The 18,755-nt window shown below is 40.8% G+C and overlaps 1 protein-coding gene across 3 annotated transcripts in view; it reads left to right on the forward strand.

Moving 5' to 3' along the window:
* The first annotated feature begins 2,358 nt into the window (after positions 1 to 2,358).
* Positions 2,359 to 18,755, forward strand: part of coro1ca (coronin, actin binding protein, 1Ca) — a 37,531-nt gene continuing 21,134 nt past the window's right edge. Inside the window, exons 1-3 of one of the 3 annotated variants that reach the window (XM_005473336.4) lie at positions 2,359 to 2,500; positions 3,789 to 3,876; positions 5,905 to 7,885. In XM_005473336.4, the coding sequence (XP_005473393.1) occupies positions 5,911 to 7,885 (1,975 nt within the window). In that variant the 5' untranslated portion in view covers positions 2,359 to 2,500; positions 3,789 to 3,876; positions 5,905 to 5,910. Of the gene's footprint in view, positions 2,501 to 3,788; positions 3,877 to 5,904; positions 7,886 to 9,085; positions 9,245 to 18,755 lie in introns of those variants that run through there. The other 2 variants (XM_005473337.4, XM_003451646.5) reach the window with 2 other exon arrangements.

Raw genomic sequence — 18,755 nt, forward strand, 5'->3', positions numbered from 1 at the left:
TAACGTCAATCACGTACATATTTAAATGCTGTCACATCTGTTTTGCACCTTTTGGGAGAAACAAAAGAGACTCGCTGGAGTCACCGGGCTCATAGCTGTTAAGCTTTTACACTCATATCATTAATGAGTTCTGAAGCTTTTGTCACGCTGACGTGACAGCGATCACAGTAGGTTACTTCATGGTTTGGTAACCATTTTCTTTTTATATTTAAGTATGCAGTAATTTTTGTACTGTACATTGCTGTAGTTTGAATGCATATTGCACTTTTTATGTTGGTAAAGATACTGTACTGTATGTGTTAATTATGGAAATAAACATTTCTTTTACATAAATGCTTTTGCTCCTCCCTCTCTGAGCATAATTCTTTCAAAACTGAAGAGATACTCAGGATTTCGTAAAAGACCCAAACATTGCAATTCGGGGTCAAATACCAGAGGGGACCGATAGGAATCCCAGTCGTCTCAAAACTGAGCCCCCAACAGATAAGAACTGGTTCATGAAGGTAAAGGAAATGGAAAAATAACATACAAATTTCAAAAAGAAAGTACTTTGCAAACAAATCTCCCATTTGTTTATATTGTGATAGGAAATGGGTACAGTGATTTACTGAAATGTACAAACACACATGGAAATACAGTCTATAAAGCAAAAATGGAGTTTAAAGCTTGTTAGAATTATTCAAAGTTAATACTTGGTATGAACACCTTTCTTGACATTTCCTTAAGCTGTCTTTGTGTAAAAAGACTTGTCTATGTCTGTCTGACATTTTTCATAGATTCAACTAAAGTGGGAACAAATTAGCTGTTTTTGTGACAAGCTGCTAGTAATAAACTGCCGAAAAATACAATTGAAAAGTTGTACTCAAGACCACTTTCAAAACAATACAGTAAAGTGGTTCCTTGGAGGGAAAATATAACATTTATGCCCCATAATATACATGATTATCAGCTATGGTAATCCTGACTGGGTAACGTAATCCAACTTAATTTACAGATTCAAAACAACACATGTACCTGTGGAATAAGTTTTTATTCCACTTTCTTGTGCATTTAAAAACCAAATTATTATTTTTTCTTTTGTCTTTTATTCTTTTGTGATTATTTCCGTTTTCTTGCATTTTATAACTCCTTTTTTCTCTGTCGTATCCAGTCAATATCTCTATTTTTTCATTTTCGAATTACAAACAATGTGGATGGATGGCAAATGAAAAAATACGTTTTTGAACTTATAATAAATAATAAAAGGTTTGAATCTTTGAAATGTTTTGGTGAACACAAACAGCTGGAATAATCTTCATGAATGTTCGAACTGTCCGGCACAGATATTCAGGCATAATAACGAAATACACGAATCCACTGTGATGGAGTGTGAGCCCTGACATTACATCATGATTGTGCCCTCATCTGTATGCTTTGGCATAGGAAATATTTTCTAACAGCCAGGTTATATAACATCTGGCTTCCCGTCAGTGTTTGCATGACATCAGTGCATTAGTTAACTTACAGACTCCTGTTTCTCCAGGCCTGCGTGACCGTGCGCATGAATGCTGCTCCTGTGCACAGAATAGCGTGTGGTGAGGACGTGAGGTGGCTAAGCTGCAAGTTTTATATCGTGTGTGTGTGTGTGTGTGTGTGTGTGTGTGAATAAAACCCATTTCTACTCGGACTGGTTTTTCAGCGGATGTGAAATGAATGACTAGTCCCCTGATGTAACCTGTTAAACAGTTGTAAACAATCTGCAAAAAAAGCCTGCTTCGAGTTAAACATTGCCTTAAACTAGTAATAGATTGGCTTTTTTTCTAGATTAGATTCAAAGTGACCTTTATAAACTCAAACACACCGGCTTATAAGAACACTGGCTGCCTGTCTGTCGGCACAGTAGCTTTCAGTAAGCAGCCGGTGGGTGTGGGCCGGGCCCCTCTTCCCCTTCGTCTGCCGGTGAATTCTTGGCTGCAGCACCTCCACTTTTGTTTTATTATCTGAGGACACATCCTGTTTGGGACGTTACTCCAGTAACCAAGCGCAAACAAAAGAAATGGCCAGAGCTGTTTTTCAGATAATATCCCACTCCCCTGGACATACAAATGCTCACTGTTTATCCCAGACACAACATAGAAAAAAAAATCCTGCTTTTCTTAACTGGGTTGGTGGAAAGAGGTGTAAAAATTGCTAAGCTCGTAACACTTGGGTAAGAGTCCGAGGATATAAATGATGTGAAGTTCAGATTCCTCCCCCCCAAAAAAAATAAAATAAAATAAAACTTTATTTAAATGATAAAAAATAGTAACAAGTAAAAACACGAATCAACTTTTTTTTTTTTTAATCTAGCAGAAGGAGGGGGATAAAACTAAACTAAACCAAACTCCAGAAATGTATTCGAAAGCAGGAGGAAAGAAACGCACAAGGAAAAGCAATCACCAAATTAAAAGGGGAAGCGGCCATAATTAAGACACGACAAACAGAGGAAGACGCGAGGAAACACAGAAGACACGGACAAAAGGTAAACAATTAAAGAAAAATACATGCAAGGATTTGGAATTAAATCCGAAAGAGAATTGTTTAAAAACCCAACAGCATTACACGTTTAATCCACAGCCTCAATTGGTTGGACTTTAACACAATTAGCAAACGTAATCACCCTGGAAGTGGGTTGAAATGAGTAAAATGGCAACAGTCCTGCCTGTGTCCTACAGTAGGCCTGTGTTTCACCCTGATCACACAGATTCATACTGAAGCAAAGACAAACTGAGTCACTTTCTATATTTGCTAGTGGGGCTTGTCTGCCTTGTGTCTTATGTCTTTGTTCTCACCTACTTGTATTTGCCATTTCCACTGAAGCTGTTGTTTTCAAATATACACAAACTGGCCACTTTATTAGTGACACCATGCTAGCACCAGGGTAGGGCCCTCCCCCCACAGGTTGTCTTAATTCTACAAGGTGCTGGAAACATTTCTCCGTGATTTTGGTTCATATTGACTCTCCTGTTGCATCACATCCCAAAGTGCTCTATTGGATTAAGATCTGGTGACTGTGAAGGCCATTTGAGTACAGTGAACTCACTGTCATGTTTAAGAAGTCAGTTTGAGCTTTGTGACATGGCACGTTATCCACTGTGCTCATAAAATAATCGACATGGTTAGCATCAACATAACAACAGCAGAAATCAACACTCATCAGACCAGGAAGCATGTTGTCCAATTTTGGTGATCCTGTGTGAATTGCAGGCTCGGTCTCCTCTTCTTAGTTGGCAGGAGTTACACCTGGTGTGGACTTCCAGTGGTTGAAGTTATATTTTGGTTGCAACTAGTGGTTATTTGAGTTACCGTCTCCTCTGACCTCTGACATCAACAAGGCATTTTCAACCAGAGAACTGAGTTTTTGAAACTCCAACAACCATGTCACCTCTAAAGTCACTTAAATCACCTTTCTTCCCCATTCTAATGCTTTAAACTTCAGCATGTCATGTCTGCATGTGATTTGCTGGTTAGATGTTTTTGCTGAACAGGCATACCTAATGAAGTGGCCATTGAATATACCTACCCATTGTTGCAATTACACAGTGCTGCTGACTGGCCTCCCACAGTGATAATCAATGATTTCTGTTTCTGATTGAATATTTCTGTTCTTCATAAACTATGTCCAAACAGTGATAGAGATATTTAATTTTACATCTCCACGACAGCAAAAAGTAAATCTACAAGTCCGAGCGCCCCCTGATCTTATTAGTCAAATGTGCTGTGACATCACATGGATGTAATATAAGGCTCCTGTTGCTGGTTTATTTGAGGGAGGACCGATCATCACCAAACAACCAACAAAGAGCACTCTGTCAGTCCTAAGCGAGGAGCGATCGACTTGGCTACAGCGTCTAACTGGTAAGTGTCAGCTGCAACATATAATAAGATATTTAATATTACACCCAGTGTATTTTGGGAGCAGCGCTTTCATTTGCTAGGCTTGTTGCTCTCTTGTGCTTATCAAAGCTTAGGGAAACCGTAAGTTGTGTATTTTCCACATGCTGAAACTTTGGTTTGTGCCTCACTGGTTTTGAATTCCTGGATGTCTGAGTATGCTGGAGCAACAGAGCACATGGGGATCAAGTGATGGGCTTTGGGCATTCAGGAGGGATGAGACCGGATAATTCACGAATTGTTGTTAGCATGGATGAAATACCTTAAGGGAAGGGGTTCCCTACAATGAGTGAGAGAGTAGGTGGAGGATAATTGGTGAATGTGAATTCCACTGAGCTACGACACTGGCTTCAACCTGACTAGGCCGCATGACGTGAAGGAAAGCAGACGTGTCACTTGTTTTCACTTGATGTCCTCACATCTCCTTCTGCCTTTTATGTGTGCTATCATGCACATCTGCACTCTCCTTCATTATCACAGCTTCTCCACAGAGTTATGCCACCATTGCCTTGTGATAGCAGTAGCCCCTTTCAACATGTCTCTGGCCAGCATGCAGGCCTGTCAGATGATAAGACAAGAGCAGTCATATGTTGTCACACAGATAGGGGATGAGGCCGTAGACAGGAAACAGACTCCGTGTCCAGATCATTGTTCATTGTATTTAAGCATTTTCTCTGCTTACTGCTGCAGTTTGGTGGGTAGTAACCCATTAAACAATTAGATACACTCATGGAAAGGTTTATCTCTTCAGCGTAATTGTGATTTTTTTGGGGGTTTTTTTTGTTTTTTGTTTTTTTTCCCCCTTATGCTTGGCTTAATAATAGTTGATTTTATCTCCTCTTGCTAAGGCTGTAATATTTTCTGACCATTTATCTTCATAAGCAGCACAGACACCTCCATCATATTTGTAAGAGCAATAACTGCAGTCAGCTGTGGAGGATAATGTTTCTCTGGAGAAGCCTGCTGATATACAACACAGACCCTCAGTTAAATTAATATACACATCTCCCTACATTTAACATGCAGCACTGTGCTGAAGTCTCTAGCCACCCACCATGTCTTTATATTTTTCTGGGAAAACTGGAAATAGGTGGAGCACTTTATTGAAACATCTGCAGAGCTGCACAGTATAAAAAGCAAAAAACAGTGTTTGTACAGTTCTAGAAAGTCAATGTCTGCTATGACCACCTTTATTCTTCAGTACGGCCTGAACTCTGAAGCTCTTCTTTCGATGTCTGTTGCTTTTTGTTCCGTTCTCTGTCAACATAATCTCAGTAATCTTGATGTCAGGGCTCTGGGCAGACCAATCCATGACTGATAGTTTTCCACTATGTGTGTTTTTTTTTTTTGTTTGTTTGTTTTTTTTCTATCAAGGTATGCTTTTACTGCTTGGCAGCGAAATTGTAAAGATGAAAAATTAAGCTGTTGGCAAAAAGATGCCAGATGGTATTGTTTGGTGGATCAAAATCTGAAGATACTTTTGCGTTCTAGATATGCCAAGTTTTCAGCTAGTAGGTCTTTGAGAAATATTATTTAGTGCCCGATAAACTATGTAATCTTTAACATTTTTGCTAAATTCAGCTAAAGAAATGTGAACTAATTACATGCTTCTGAGACAGACTGAAAGTAACAGTTTATCATCTGTGATGCTCAAAATAAAAAAAACCCAGATTCACACATTTACTGGATTACTTATCGCTCACTGCTTAATGTTGCAAATGTAATTGGACTTAAAGTCGAGCTGGCCCAGACATTGGAAGTGCATTAAATAGTCAACAGGGACTATACTATTGCAGTTAAAGTAATAAGGTGGGCAATTAACCACCTCCATGAAAATGACCCGTGTGACTATGAGTGTTTGCAATGTGCTGCACAGTGTCTGCCCACTTCCTCCTCTGTTTTCACTGTTATTGTTTATTTCAGTTTTCAGTGTGTCATTGAAGGAGGATTTGGTCGACTGTTGTGAGATTAACAACATGTCTTTCTCCACAGACCATCATGGGACAGAATCTAGACAAAGTGGAAGGGGGAGAGCAAAGTTTCAGTGAAGGATCGGAGGAGACGAAGCCCAGCCATGACTCTGAATGTGTGGGCAGTCATGCAGGTGATGTCATAGAGGGAGAAAAATCATGTGAAGACGAGGGCAGTAACACCGGGGTAAAGCCAGAGTTTCAGGATCAGGAGCCAACAACACCTTCTAGTAAGGAGCACATGAATGTGTGGGAGAGTTCTTCTGCTGCAAGAGAGGTGAGACAGGGAGGGGTTGCAGGAAAGGAGGAAGGAGGAGGAGGAGGGAGGACTGCTCCACTGGTTCCACATGAGACGGACAAGGACTGCAAGAGCAGTTTGAAAACTGTGGAAAGTGCAAGAGCTCATAAGCGGTTCAGTCAGATCAAGAGTGAGAAAAAGATCAAGATGGAGTATCCGGCAGAGGAAACCTTACCACGTGAGGAGAACCAAGGTGAAAACCCAGAGGACGCAAGCTCTTCTCACATCTCTGAACGGGGATCTATAATGCAGACGAGCAGCAGATGTGGAGCTCATGCAGGAAGTGAGTCTCTGCACTTTCAGGATCTGAATGAAACCATGCTGGTTAAAGTTGAGAATGAGGATATTAAGATTTGCGCGGGAACAGTGGGCCGCTTGAGTGAGGGGAAAGAACCGCCCCCACCTCAACCCCAGCATCCTTTGAAAAACAGCCTTCAGAGAGCGCCTTTATTGGACGTGAGTGATACCATTCACTGTAGACCTTCAAAGGAGAGCGCAGAAAGTAAAACAAAACATGAAGCTGCCACCGATGACCAAAGAGAGTTGGCAAGGGCTTATTCACAAGTGGATACAGCTGACATGAATCCAGTTTCCACTGAACCCAGCTCTATTTTGGAGAAGCTGCTTAAGAGGAATAAAAAGGAGGCAACACCATCCCTTTCTAAAATAAAAGAAGTTTATACTGACTGCAAGGACACGTCAGATGTTCCTGTAGATGTAAGTGCAAAGGAGGTCCTTGACAGTTCAGCATTAGCATCGCCTGGTGATTGGATTGACCTTTCAGAAAGTGATATTAAGGGGATTTTGTCCTCCTCTGCAGATTGGATACCCAATAAGCATGAAGCAGAGTATGCAACAAAAGATTACACCAGTAAAGACCTGGATGTGAAACAAGCAGTCTCTACTCACAGTGCAGCTTCAGATTTGCTTTGTTTTGAGAGCTCATGCCCAAAATCACATGATTTCAGAGCTGAAGACATAGACTCAACTGATGCTTCAAACAAGCAGGATGTGAAGATAAAGGCAGATATAGGCCTCTCTGAAGGTGTAGGCTCGGATGACTTAAAATCAGCTGTTTCACATGAAAAAAGTGAAGTGAGTGGCGAGGAATCTGCATCTTCCTCTCTGTCTCCACCTACAAAGAATGATGGGCAAAAGACAGACACCAGCACTCTGAGACCTCCTCTGAAGATAAGAGGTGATGCTCAGAGCAAAAGCAACCCACAGTTATCTGACTCTGAAAAGGCACATAGTCAGTCGGTCAGGAGAAAAGAGTCCCTGAAGAAAACTGTTGCACTAGCTGTGGATGCTGGCTCAGTCTCGAGTTCAGGTGGCACGGTTACCTCAGAGGAAATCCACCAAGTCTCAGGCAGCATGAGGAAGGATGCTCATATGACGTTTAACACAGAAAACAAAATTCCAGAAGAAACTGCTAAAAAACCTGGCAAAGACGACGACGATGATGACTCTATCTCAGAGAGAAACAAGTCCCTGGGCACTCCCCGATCAAGGCCTGTCTCTGAACTCATAAAGGAGACAGTTCAGCTGCATGAAAAGCTGAAGCACCAGGAGCGGCCAAAGCTAGCTGAACTCAAGTCGGATGAGCAGAACCAGTCCGTGAAGGTGGCACAGATGAAGGCGGCTTTTGATTCTGCTCAGAAAACCCCCGAGAAGCCCCTGGAGAGGAAGTCATCAATGAGAAAAGGTAAGTTATTTGAACTCTACACTGTAACATACATAGTACTTTGCAGAGTGTAAGGAGGCTAAACCTAAGCCTTAAATCAAAGATCTTTAAATATTAACGCAAATTGCTTTTCATACATGACTTCATATATACTGGATAAATCAGAAATTAAATATTTGGTATTTACATTTGAAGCAACACCATTTCTTTTTGGTGTACGGGCGCACATTTTTTTTTTTTTTTTAAAGCCATCATTTGCTGCACGACTGCTTATTACCCTGGTAATATTTTAGAGGTCATCATTCTTGTTGCAGAATTAACTGGGAACTGATTCCGCTGAGTATTGCGCAAAAAAACAGAACTAAAACAAGACTAAGACTTTTGTGCAGTACTCCATTTACTAGAGCATCACATTAACTGAGAATACCAGGATAGCAGGAAAATGAATCAGTGTCAGTGTTTATTGAAGTTTTCCTGGCATATGAGCCCTAAAATGTTGGGAAAGGATGCCTGATAGACCACGGCTGTTCTAGTGTAGGGAATCTCTGGATTTGTGAAATACCGCCATCTCGTGGTGCTGTTTTACACTTGGGGTACATTGTATTCTTATGGAGATGTGAAATGTAATTTCAGTATCTACTATGCTAGTATGTAGCAGTTATTTTGTGCAAGTATTGCTATTGCTTCATCCTGAATCACACTTTTTGCTTATTGATGTTGGAAGAAGCCTAAAAAATTTAATCCAACTTTGTTAGCCAACTTAGCCACATGGACTTGTGTGTGTGTGTGTGTGTGTGTGTGTGTGTGTGTGTATCCTTCTAATGGTAGCAGACAGCTTGCCCCCACCCAGAAAAAAGCCAGACTATCCAGCTATTTTTGCCTCAGCCTTATGCCATATTATGAAATACTCCTGGATCATTAAGGAGTTGCATTTGGCAGTTCATCTAAATCGGTAGTGAAATTGTGCTTTTCTAAACATATGATTGTAGAAAAATATGTATATAATAACCAGTATGTAGTAAATGGATAACAGGAGGACATCACGGCGTGCAATAGAGATTGAAATGGTATGAAGCTGCCATAAACACACAGTTTAGGAGTAATTTTCAGTAAGTGGGAACCTGAAGAAAGGAAGTGTGAGGTCTATGCTTGTGATTGGCTGTGGGCTGTGTCCTTCAAAGAAAGTAATCCACGCAGCGCTCGCCAAAGCAGCGGAGGGGCGGGGCCTGTGTCGGAGACTGGAAAGAGCACACAGAGAGAGCGGCTTGTGTCAGCGCAGCAGCGGCTCCGGCAGAGGGAGGAGGAATCAGTTGGGATACGCGTTGGGTTTTGTGCTTTTTCTTTCGGCTTTCGGAGATACTTGCATTTTCCTCTCAGAAGGTAGGTTAAAGATGATATAGATTATTTAAGAATATTTCGTTTTTCTGCTTCGCTCTCTTAAATTGGTTGCGGCAATCTTCGTTTTTTCCTCTTCACCCAACTACAGCAGTCCAGACACGAAAGTGCATGCGCTAGCTAAAATGAATCGGGACAGTCTGTGTAATGGGAACATTTTTTTTTTCTCGGTAAAGCTAGCACTAGCCTTCAGTGGCAGTTAACTGATATTGCTGAAAAACTTTCTAGCCCATAGACAAAGATGATTTTTGTTCTGCTTTGTTCCTTTGGCTCTTTAAGAGGGTTTAGAGGGAGGAAATGTGCCGTTTGTACGTTATGGATCGGGGTGGGGTAGCTAGCCATAGTGCGGCAGGAAAACTTATCTCCCAAACGGTAGACCCACATACGCCGAGGTGCAACCGCGCCCTGCCCCCTGGCATTCACTGCTGGCGTCATTGTAGTCTCTTTCAAACTGAACAATGGGCTCGAAAAAATATCCAAATATTAAGTCTTTCATTCGCACATACAGTAAATTACCCTCTTCGAGTCCACTGTATTCACGCAAATGCTGCTAGGTTCAGAACTGACCCACTAACACAGTGTTATGGAAGATAAATGGGAAGGAGTGAAAGCATGAAAGTGGATGCACCTCCCAGTTGCATAGATTACTGCGTCCCCCCTTCTTCCACCATCACCAAACCGCCTCTGCTTCATAACACGTGGAGAGCTGTATATTATATGCAAGTGTTGTTTGACTTGCAGTCAAAAACGGTTTATTGCCTCAATATTTTAATTAAACTGCCCACAACTGGACCACAGATGTAATTAAATGGGTGTTGCCATTAATGAATGAGTGGGGGGGGGGGGGGGTTGGACAGGGACATGACTGTGTTTCTGTGTGTTCACAAATGCTGCTTCTCAAGCCAAGATCGTTCTTTTTGACTTCATTATATGGCCAGTACATATTCAATAAACAGGTGCACTGAATAGAGAAAAGCAAACGCCTGAACTAGAGATTATTTGTTTTTGGGTTTTTTTACTTGATAAAGTGACTGAAAGCAATCAAACCAATACCACCATTGGAAATGATTTATTACAATTGTTGACTCCAAATCTGAAGGTTTTGCGGAGATAATTAAATACTCAGTGCTGTCTCCTTTATTCCCATTTGGCAGTCATAAGTAGTCTCTGTAAAGAGTCACTAGTGGCTGCATGAATTCCCAAACACTCTTTTGTGTAATCGCTGTGTCTGTGCGCCACCACTGGCTCATTTGCTTGTTTATGACAATAGGGTAGTTTGAATTGTAATGACTGTGGTTAGTGTGCCAAAAGGGCAGCATGACTTACATACTTGGCCCCTGTCTTGAACTAGGTTACTCAGCTCCTATGTGTAATTAGCTCTGCAGTTGGAGGGTCTCCCCTTCTCCCCATGTGCAAATCATGCTGGGAGTCACAAAAGCAGGTGAGGCTGACAGAGCGACCCCGAGGTCAGCAGTACTACAGCTCTACAGCTGTGTTTAGACTTGTTAGCCATTCCAGACGCGTCAACCTCTGCCTGTTGTGCTGCAGTACAAGGTCTTGAGAAGTGGATAGCCTGCCTTCCTATGGCTGGGCTGAGAGAGGAAGTGGGTCAGGAAGCAGAGGGAAACTGAGCATAAGATGTGAGGGAGTGTTTGTTCCTATCAGCTGCTACAAGGCGCTCTCGTGTGGGCTGTGGTGAACTTTCAAGTGCATTTTAAACATTGCGAATTACATGAAAGTAACATGGTATCCAGCATGTCCGTTACATTTATTTAATTACTGTTGATTTCTTTAAATCAAGCGCTTCCCATCTGGTGGATTTTTTTTTCTTCTTTTTTTTTTTTTTTTTTTTACAAGAGTTGTGGCTTTTCAGGGAAATACAGAATAAGCACTTTCGGACTGAAGAAACCTTTACACGGTTCTTCTTTTTTGCTTGTCCAGATGGAAGAAAGTAGGAAGTGTCAAGGTCATTAAAATCCCACTTGTGGAGTCTTTTTAGTGCCTGCATTAGGGTAGGCAAGCCTGCTTTCAGCACAGGAAGACCAAAATAAACAAGCTAAAATGCAACAAGTCATACAAAAAACAGAAAAAGCCATTGCTTCCATTTCATCTCATCTTCTGTGGCATCCATGCACTGCAGGAAAGGTGTAGAGAGAAAATCATGAAACTGAAATAGGAAGCATATATTTTCCGTGGTATGACTTACTGGTAGCTGTCCCTGGCCAAGGACCAGCACATGCCACAAAGTATTATGTAGAAAGTTTTCAGATTGGTTTTTAGATTAGATTATGGACTGCAGGCCTCTTTTGCAATTTATCTTATCATGAATATCAAAATCACTGCACCAAACACAGCTACCTCCATGTGCTCCTATTGGCAGGGTGAATTGAGATTACACCCCCCCCCCCTAAAAAAATCCTCTAGTTGTTTTTGCTGGACTAGTACAAGACTCTTTGGCCTGAATGCGCCTTATGTGTACGTTAGATGCTTGGACATTATCAGCGTCATGTGGAAAGAAGCTAAACATTGAGTCATCGATTTGGCCTCTGCATCAAAGACCCAATTCGCTTAGCAGCTCTTACATGCCTCTGTCCTGTCTGTGCAAGATGTTATCTCAATTCCTACATAATCAGACAACTTGACGCCAGACATTTTTAACATGAAATGGCTCAACCCACAAAAAATCAACTGGTTTTGAATTTATGTTATTGGTTTGTTTTTGTTTTCCTAGATAAGATCGACGGTGTATAAATTTCTTTTTTAAATCTGAGCACAGATACATCTGAGTAATTACCTGCTTAGTACAGTTGTGCGTTTGCTTGTTTAGACTGGACTAGTAGATAAGAAAAGGGACAGCTGGCTAAATCCGTGCTGCTAATTGTGTTAGTCCCCATTGCTCAGACAAGTTGCGTTCATAACAAAGACCATGTTATGAAAACAAGCCAGTAGTCAGTTTGGCAAACATATACATCTAAATACCCTTTCTGTTTTGTCCTGATATGTTTGGCATAAAGTTTTTTTTGTTTTCTTCTTGTGCTGAAGAATGAAGTTAAGTCCGCAGTCCACTTCTTGTTAGTCGTCTTCTTTAAGTTTTGTAATGAACTGTAGATGAGCAGTTCAAGCAGGTGCAGTCAGACTAATACTGTTTTATCCATTGGTCTTTCCCACCACCACTTACAACATCTGTTGAAATGAAGTGGTGGTTTGTGCATTAGTCAGTGGGGGAGGGGAGGTATCTAATCAGGAAGAAGGAAGGAATATGCTTTGTACACTGAGGCGGTAATATTCAGCAGATTTTCTTTTCTGAGTAAAGGAATAAGCAGGTTTTGACTTTTTGTCTGCTTTTCATTTGGCTTATCATGTAGATTGTCTCACGGGAAAAGGAAAATGTCCATACAGATAAATGCAATCCTACACACGAACACCAACACAAACTAGGGTTTTTCCTGTTGTGAGTAATTTTCTAAGACTTTAAAGTGGTTCCTGTTAAACCTTGACTTCTAAGTAGGATAAGAAGTTTGGGATTTAGTCCTTAAAGTCTTACAGATCAGAAAGTGATAAAGAGTTTGGATGAAGGGCTAAGCTTGAGCACTCTGAGGCATGGCCAGTCTCACATTGAACACACAGACGTTTTCTGACACATTTGTTTCTTATGTCTGGCTTTAAAGAGTCTGTTTTTTTTCTCTTATGAAACGAGGAAGTTGGAAAACAGCCAGTGTCAGTTTTTTCTTAAACATAGGATCTGAGGTATGTGATCGCAGCTAGTAATTAGTTCTGTGCTGCTCTTGGGTCGTAAATCTAATGTATTTCTATGACTGAGCGATATGGAAAAAAATCTTGTGACAGTAATTTCATAAATCTGTCTATATATATATATATAAAATTTCTCTCAGGTTTAAAGGTTTTTTTGTAAGTGTGTGAGAGAGAATCTTAATTCTGATCAGACAAAAACGTGTTACAAAACAACACAAGCAAAATAACACAAAATAATATCTTAAAAACAAAAAGATAGGTACCATATCATTTAATTTAAAAAAAAAAAAATGTTTTTAATAGATTCAAGAACAGTACTGCTCTAGTGAAGTGGGCAGTGAGGCTCATATATGGCTCAGAGCACAAGTCTGGTTTGGTACTGAAGTATGGCACAGCCATTCAGATAGCTGGGAATGTGCTGTCTGAGAGAATCATTTATGGCCAGTAGTTACTATGCATTGAGGGTTGGTTACTTAAATCCAACATTTTTGACTGCCTGTACTGGCATCTACATGTATTTACACGCCTTTGTGGAAAAAAGGTAGAGTATGCAGTGCAAGCTGCTCTGCTTCTTTGTCACACTTAAACTGTCTCCTCCTCCTGGTTTCAGCTCCTTCCTTCAGGGAGTCACCACCAAGAATCATATTGATCTCATACCATGCCTATCATCTTCCTCTGTTACATCAATCCTCTGCATGTCCTCCTTCACTAAATCCATGACTTCTTTGTGGTCTTCCTTTCTCCTGCCTGGCTAATCTATCTTCAATATATTTTGTCACTCCTGTTGCTATTCTTTTGTTACAAATCACCGCTGACACTTGTCTCCACCCTACCTGCACTCTCTTCTTCATCCCTCTTGTGTATTCCCATTGCTTTTGATGATTAAAGTCATCTACCTTCACTACCTCTACTCCTTCTCATTCACACACGTTCTGTCTTGCTTTTGCGGTCTTTAATTCCTCTTCTCTCCAAAGCATACTTCCACCTCTCCAGGCTTTCTTCCAGCTGCTCCCTACTTTCGCTACAGATCAGTGTCACCTGTGAACTGTCTGACCTCATCTTTCAACCCGCCCATCACCACTGCAAACATAAAGGGGCTCGGGGGGGGCATTAAGCCAGTGTATTCCTAGTGCCAATCCCAAACCTAGATAAATGGGGATGGTTGTCAGGAGGAGCATCCAGTGTAAAGTTTTGCCAGATCAAACATTGGTTAACAATGGTTAAAACATCTGAACACTACATAATTCCTCTGACCCTTCTTTTCATCAATGTCATCATCTGTAGTCATTTGGTCTTTTATCTCACTCACACTCCTAATGTGCTGGCGTCCACGGCTGCTTTAGTGCGGATTGTAGTCTGTCAAAATGTGGGTGGAATGAGTTCTATAGATTTTCCATTGAAGTCAATATACAAAAGTTACGGTCAATATGCAGTATCAAGGAAAGCCATTTTACAATTATTAATTTATTTATTTTTAGAGTTTTATCACTGTCCTTCTCATTTTGTCTACAAGCTGTAAAAGAATACAGCTGCATTCCTTAAAACACTATCTGTGTAGTGTTTTCTATGCTTACGAATGAAAGCACAGATTGGGGTCGGAGAGAGGTGGGGGGAGAAAAAAAACTAGGCACGTTATCTCATTGTTTCAAAAATTGCTGGAATGTAGCTGGAATCTGATTACAATAGTGGTCCGTGGCCTTGGTTACAGGAAGGGGATTTAGGTGGCGTCTCATGCGGTCTTGGTGACAAAAGGCAAAAGGCAGCCAGTGTGTGAAGAGCAATGAGCTCTGGCGGGTGGGTGTGTGTGGTGTGAGGGTATTTGAGTGTGAGAAAGAAATGTCTGTCCTATAGCGACTGTTACTAAAGGTACAATATGATACCCTTTAACCACAAATACAACCCCATGCACCTTCCTCTCCATATTACCACCATATTAGTGTGTCATTAGTGTGAACCTGCATGCATGGCTAGCAGTGACCTGGGCTGAGTTTAACAAGGTGGCACTATTTGTTAATTTAAGAACTTTACATAAAACTAGTATATTTTAATTTTTGATGTATATTGCTGTAACAGGTTCGGTGTTAAACTTCATTTAAAATGATCTTGGAGCTACTAAAAGTAGTTAAACTTTAACTTCTTTATACCTGTTGACATACTGATGGAAAAGAAAGTAGGTTGATGTAATTCATATACAGCTAATAAGAGTATATAGTATACAGCAATTTTCCATAATGACTGTTGGTGACCGTTTAGGCTCTGTCTGTAATTCCGCTCTAATTCCGCTGCCCCTCCCTCTCCAACATCAGCTCATCCTGATTTGTGGCTGGGATTTTCATGTTATGTCACATCTTACTCACCAAGCAGCAAGCACACTCTAAAACACAAAGCAGCAAGCGCAGTTTTGAACCCTGAAAACAAAGTGATTAAAAACATATAGAGGCTGGAAGTGGATTTTTAACTGATATATATTGTTTACTCTTGATTTGAGTTGCTTTGATTTGATTCACAAGAGGTTATATTTGGGTTTCAGCACCATGACAGAGAGACTCTTTACTGCTCTGTCTTTATTATTACAACAGTGGAGTGATATTTGGTAATATTGTAGTTTAGTCGTGTCAATGGGAAACCGGTTGGAATACAAATGGGTGTTGACAGATTGAGGTGTTTTAACTGAAATGTGTGAGCATAACTGACTGTGGCAGCATGAAATGTCTCCTGTCACTGAGGTGCTGCCACAGTGGATGACTGTTTTATAACACAAATTAAAGGGGGCCATTTATATTTCCTTGGCCAGTGGTCACCCAGTCTCATCATTGATGAGTGACAGAATATATGCAGAAGATAAATCAGTTTCTGCACAGCAAAATAGCCCAGCACGGCAGAGTGGAGTGTCCCTCAGTCTGAGGGCCCAATCTAGCACCAGCCCAAAGGGAAACCTTGGTTTTAGAAACTCTGCTGTTCCTAAAGGTAGTATTGTCTGTTGTTTGATACTGGTTAAACATGACTGGAATACTGTTCAGTTGCTTAACAGTGTCAGATGTGAGTGCAGTTGAGGAATACAAACAAGGATGTTAAAATCTGTGTCACACTGGTGCCATTCCTCAGGGCTTGGGCCCCCCTCCTGTCTCTGCACATCAGGCTCAGCACTGCTGGCTCAGAAGGCAATAAGGTACATGGGGCTGCTTTCATCTTATTTGCCCGAAAGATTTTTATTTATTTTTTCCTTGAGTTGGGGCCGAATCAGTGAACTGTAACTCTCAGGAGGCTATCATTGAATACACACAGCATTTCTCCTGGGAGTGTCTCTGTATCACTGACGTATGTCTGAAGCTGTCAGTCCAGTGCCAAGCCTTTACTGCCTGAACACACAGGCCCCGCTGATTTTACATGCCAGTGCCACTTAACACTAAATATCTGCAGTTTGAAGCTGTAATCAATTTAACTATTTAGAAGCTGTTATTTGAGAGTTCTTCTCTGTTTTTATGTTAACTTTTGCAGTTTGAGCAAATAAGACGATCAATCTTTAAATTTGAACACATTCAGTACCATATGTGCTACCAAATGAGGAAAACTGGTGTGGTCATGGTTGCTTTATATGTGTGTTTGGAACCAAGCAGATGACAGCATTCTAAATGGACCTGACATAACAGACTTTCTACTTTAATAAATGGCATGGCTGGATAACTTTTGCTTTGGTGTTTCAGTTCAGCTGTGACACTACTGCTGCTTTTTTTTTTTTTTTTTTTTTTGTCCTGTCCTTCCTCTTGTCAACACCTGAGCTTGGCCCTGGTGACATTTACCTTCTGTGAGATCAGAGACACTGGTATATGTGCCCCTTTACACATTACACAAAACGACTGAGTAAAAATGTCAAAAAAAAAAAAAACTGAAGAGGAATAATAGCAGTGAAAACATAACAAATAACTGGTGATTAACGGACTTGATGTATAAATCATGTACATGAAGTATGCGACTCGAGTATGGCTCCCAGCTGGAGAGTTGCTTCCACTGACTGTTAATTGATCATTAGAGAAAGTCTGGAGTTTGGAGCATTTCAATTTGAGTCTGAATGTAGTCCAAAACTACTGATAGAGTCCTGCTTTTTATATACAAGTGCAATACTTCTGGAATAAATGTAACTCTAGTCTGCAGTGAGTATAGGAGGCTCAAAGTTCTTTAGAAACTGTGCCGTCTTCCTGTTGGGACACGTCACTACTACACAACATGGCCTATTCACCATGACCCAATGTTGTATAATTAACTGCCACCCCACCCAGTCTGCTCGGACCTGCAGTGTGTACACTGCCCATCCGTCGTGATTAAGGTTGCATATCCAATCTAGAAAACGGTGGATCAGTCTGGTTTTATTAAGCATTTGTAGTGTAAACACTTCTTTCTCAAAATATTTACATCACTTTTGAGTAGCTGGGCATTACAACAGTAATGTGATACTGGGCCTTTTCTGCTGCTTGTTTTGCTGATGATAGTGTGGCAGGGACTCTGTCTTCTGGCATTTCAAAACTAAGCTGCACCTGATTATCCTGATAGGTAGGCTTGCTTCAAGTTTTCAAACAAAAGAAACTCCCTTCACTTAAATCGTCCACCAGTTTACATTTAAGGTGAAGAATCAGCCATAAGCTAGTGCTTCACTTTGTATCAGCAATGCTTAAGTAATTCTTGAACTTTTTAGTGGTTTGCCTTGACAGTGTTAGCATAGGTTAAACTCCAAATACACCGCTGCATCTCATTTTTTTGGAGTTTCCGATTGGTCTGGTTCACTTTTGTGTTGCAACATCTCCCTCCACACAGTCTGGGACTCTTTGGGCCCCTGTACTGATCTATCATTGAAATGGCTGTTAAAACCATCACAATCTTGCGCGTCTTAAGCCTTGGCATACCACAAAGACGGCTGCAAATACCAAAATGGCCTTTAGACTACATTGCAGGGACTGTTGGCGTGTGTCGTGAGGATTGAACTTACACTGCAGCTAGTCTGTTCTTGTAACACGGGCCATGGCATGTGTAATTATGTAGTGATCACAGGCAAAATAACTGTTGGCCAAATAGCAAGTGAAACTAATCTCAACTCTGAGGTGGAGCAAATAAAGCAGATTTGATGGATAAATTGCTGTTTATGTGGATGAGGCTTTAGTTTTGGCTGTGTCACTAAATGGAGCTCAGTCATGCTGTGTACCCAGTGGATTGTTAAAATGACAGAGGTTTTCTTCGTTGCATTGATTTATGCAGAAGCACAAATCATGCCCACCAGTATGTTGTATGGAGGGAAATTTATTTAAAATGAAATGATATTACAAGATTTTTCTCAGGCTCGCAGTGGATCTTTTTAAGTTTTTGCTATGCATGTAAGCATAATTGTACAGTAAAAGCAACATGTCACTCGCCACACCAAAACGATGCTTTTGTCAGTTATTTCTGACCATTTGATAAATTTCTGTTATGAAAAAGTAAATGGAAACCCACTTATTAAAACTGGTTAAAATGTTGTTATACTGTGGATGATTTTTCTTTAGGGGCTGGCTAAAACCGGTTTTGATTTGTGCCCCCCCCAAAAAAACACTCTATGCAGGAAACCAAAGTATGAATTCATTTTTGTGATCATTTACATCCTCAATCATCACCACCACCACAAAAAAGCAAAAAAATGTGGGTTTAAGCCCTCTCTAAACACCTGCTCTGCACTCTTTGTTCACTCCACTATATTCATACCATATCCTGACCTCAA

The sequence above is a fragment of the Oreochromis niloticus genome, linkage group LG12 (assembly GCF_001858045.2).
Source record: "Oreochromis niloticus isolate F11D_XX linkage group LG12, O_niloticus_UMD_NMBU, whole genome shotgun sequence".
In the NCBI taxonomy this organism is placed as follows: Eukaryota; Metazoa; Chordata; class Actinopteri; order Cichliformes; family Cichlidae; genus Oreochromis; species Oreochromis niloticus.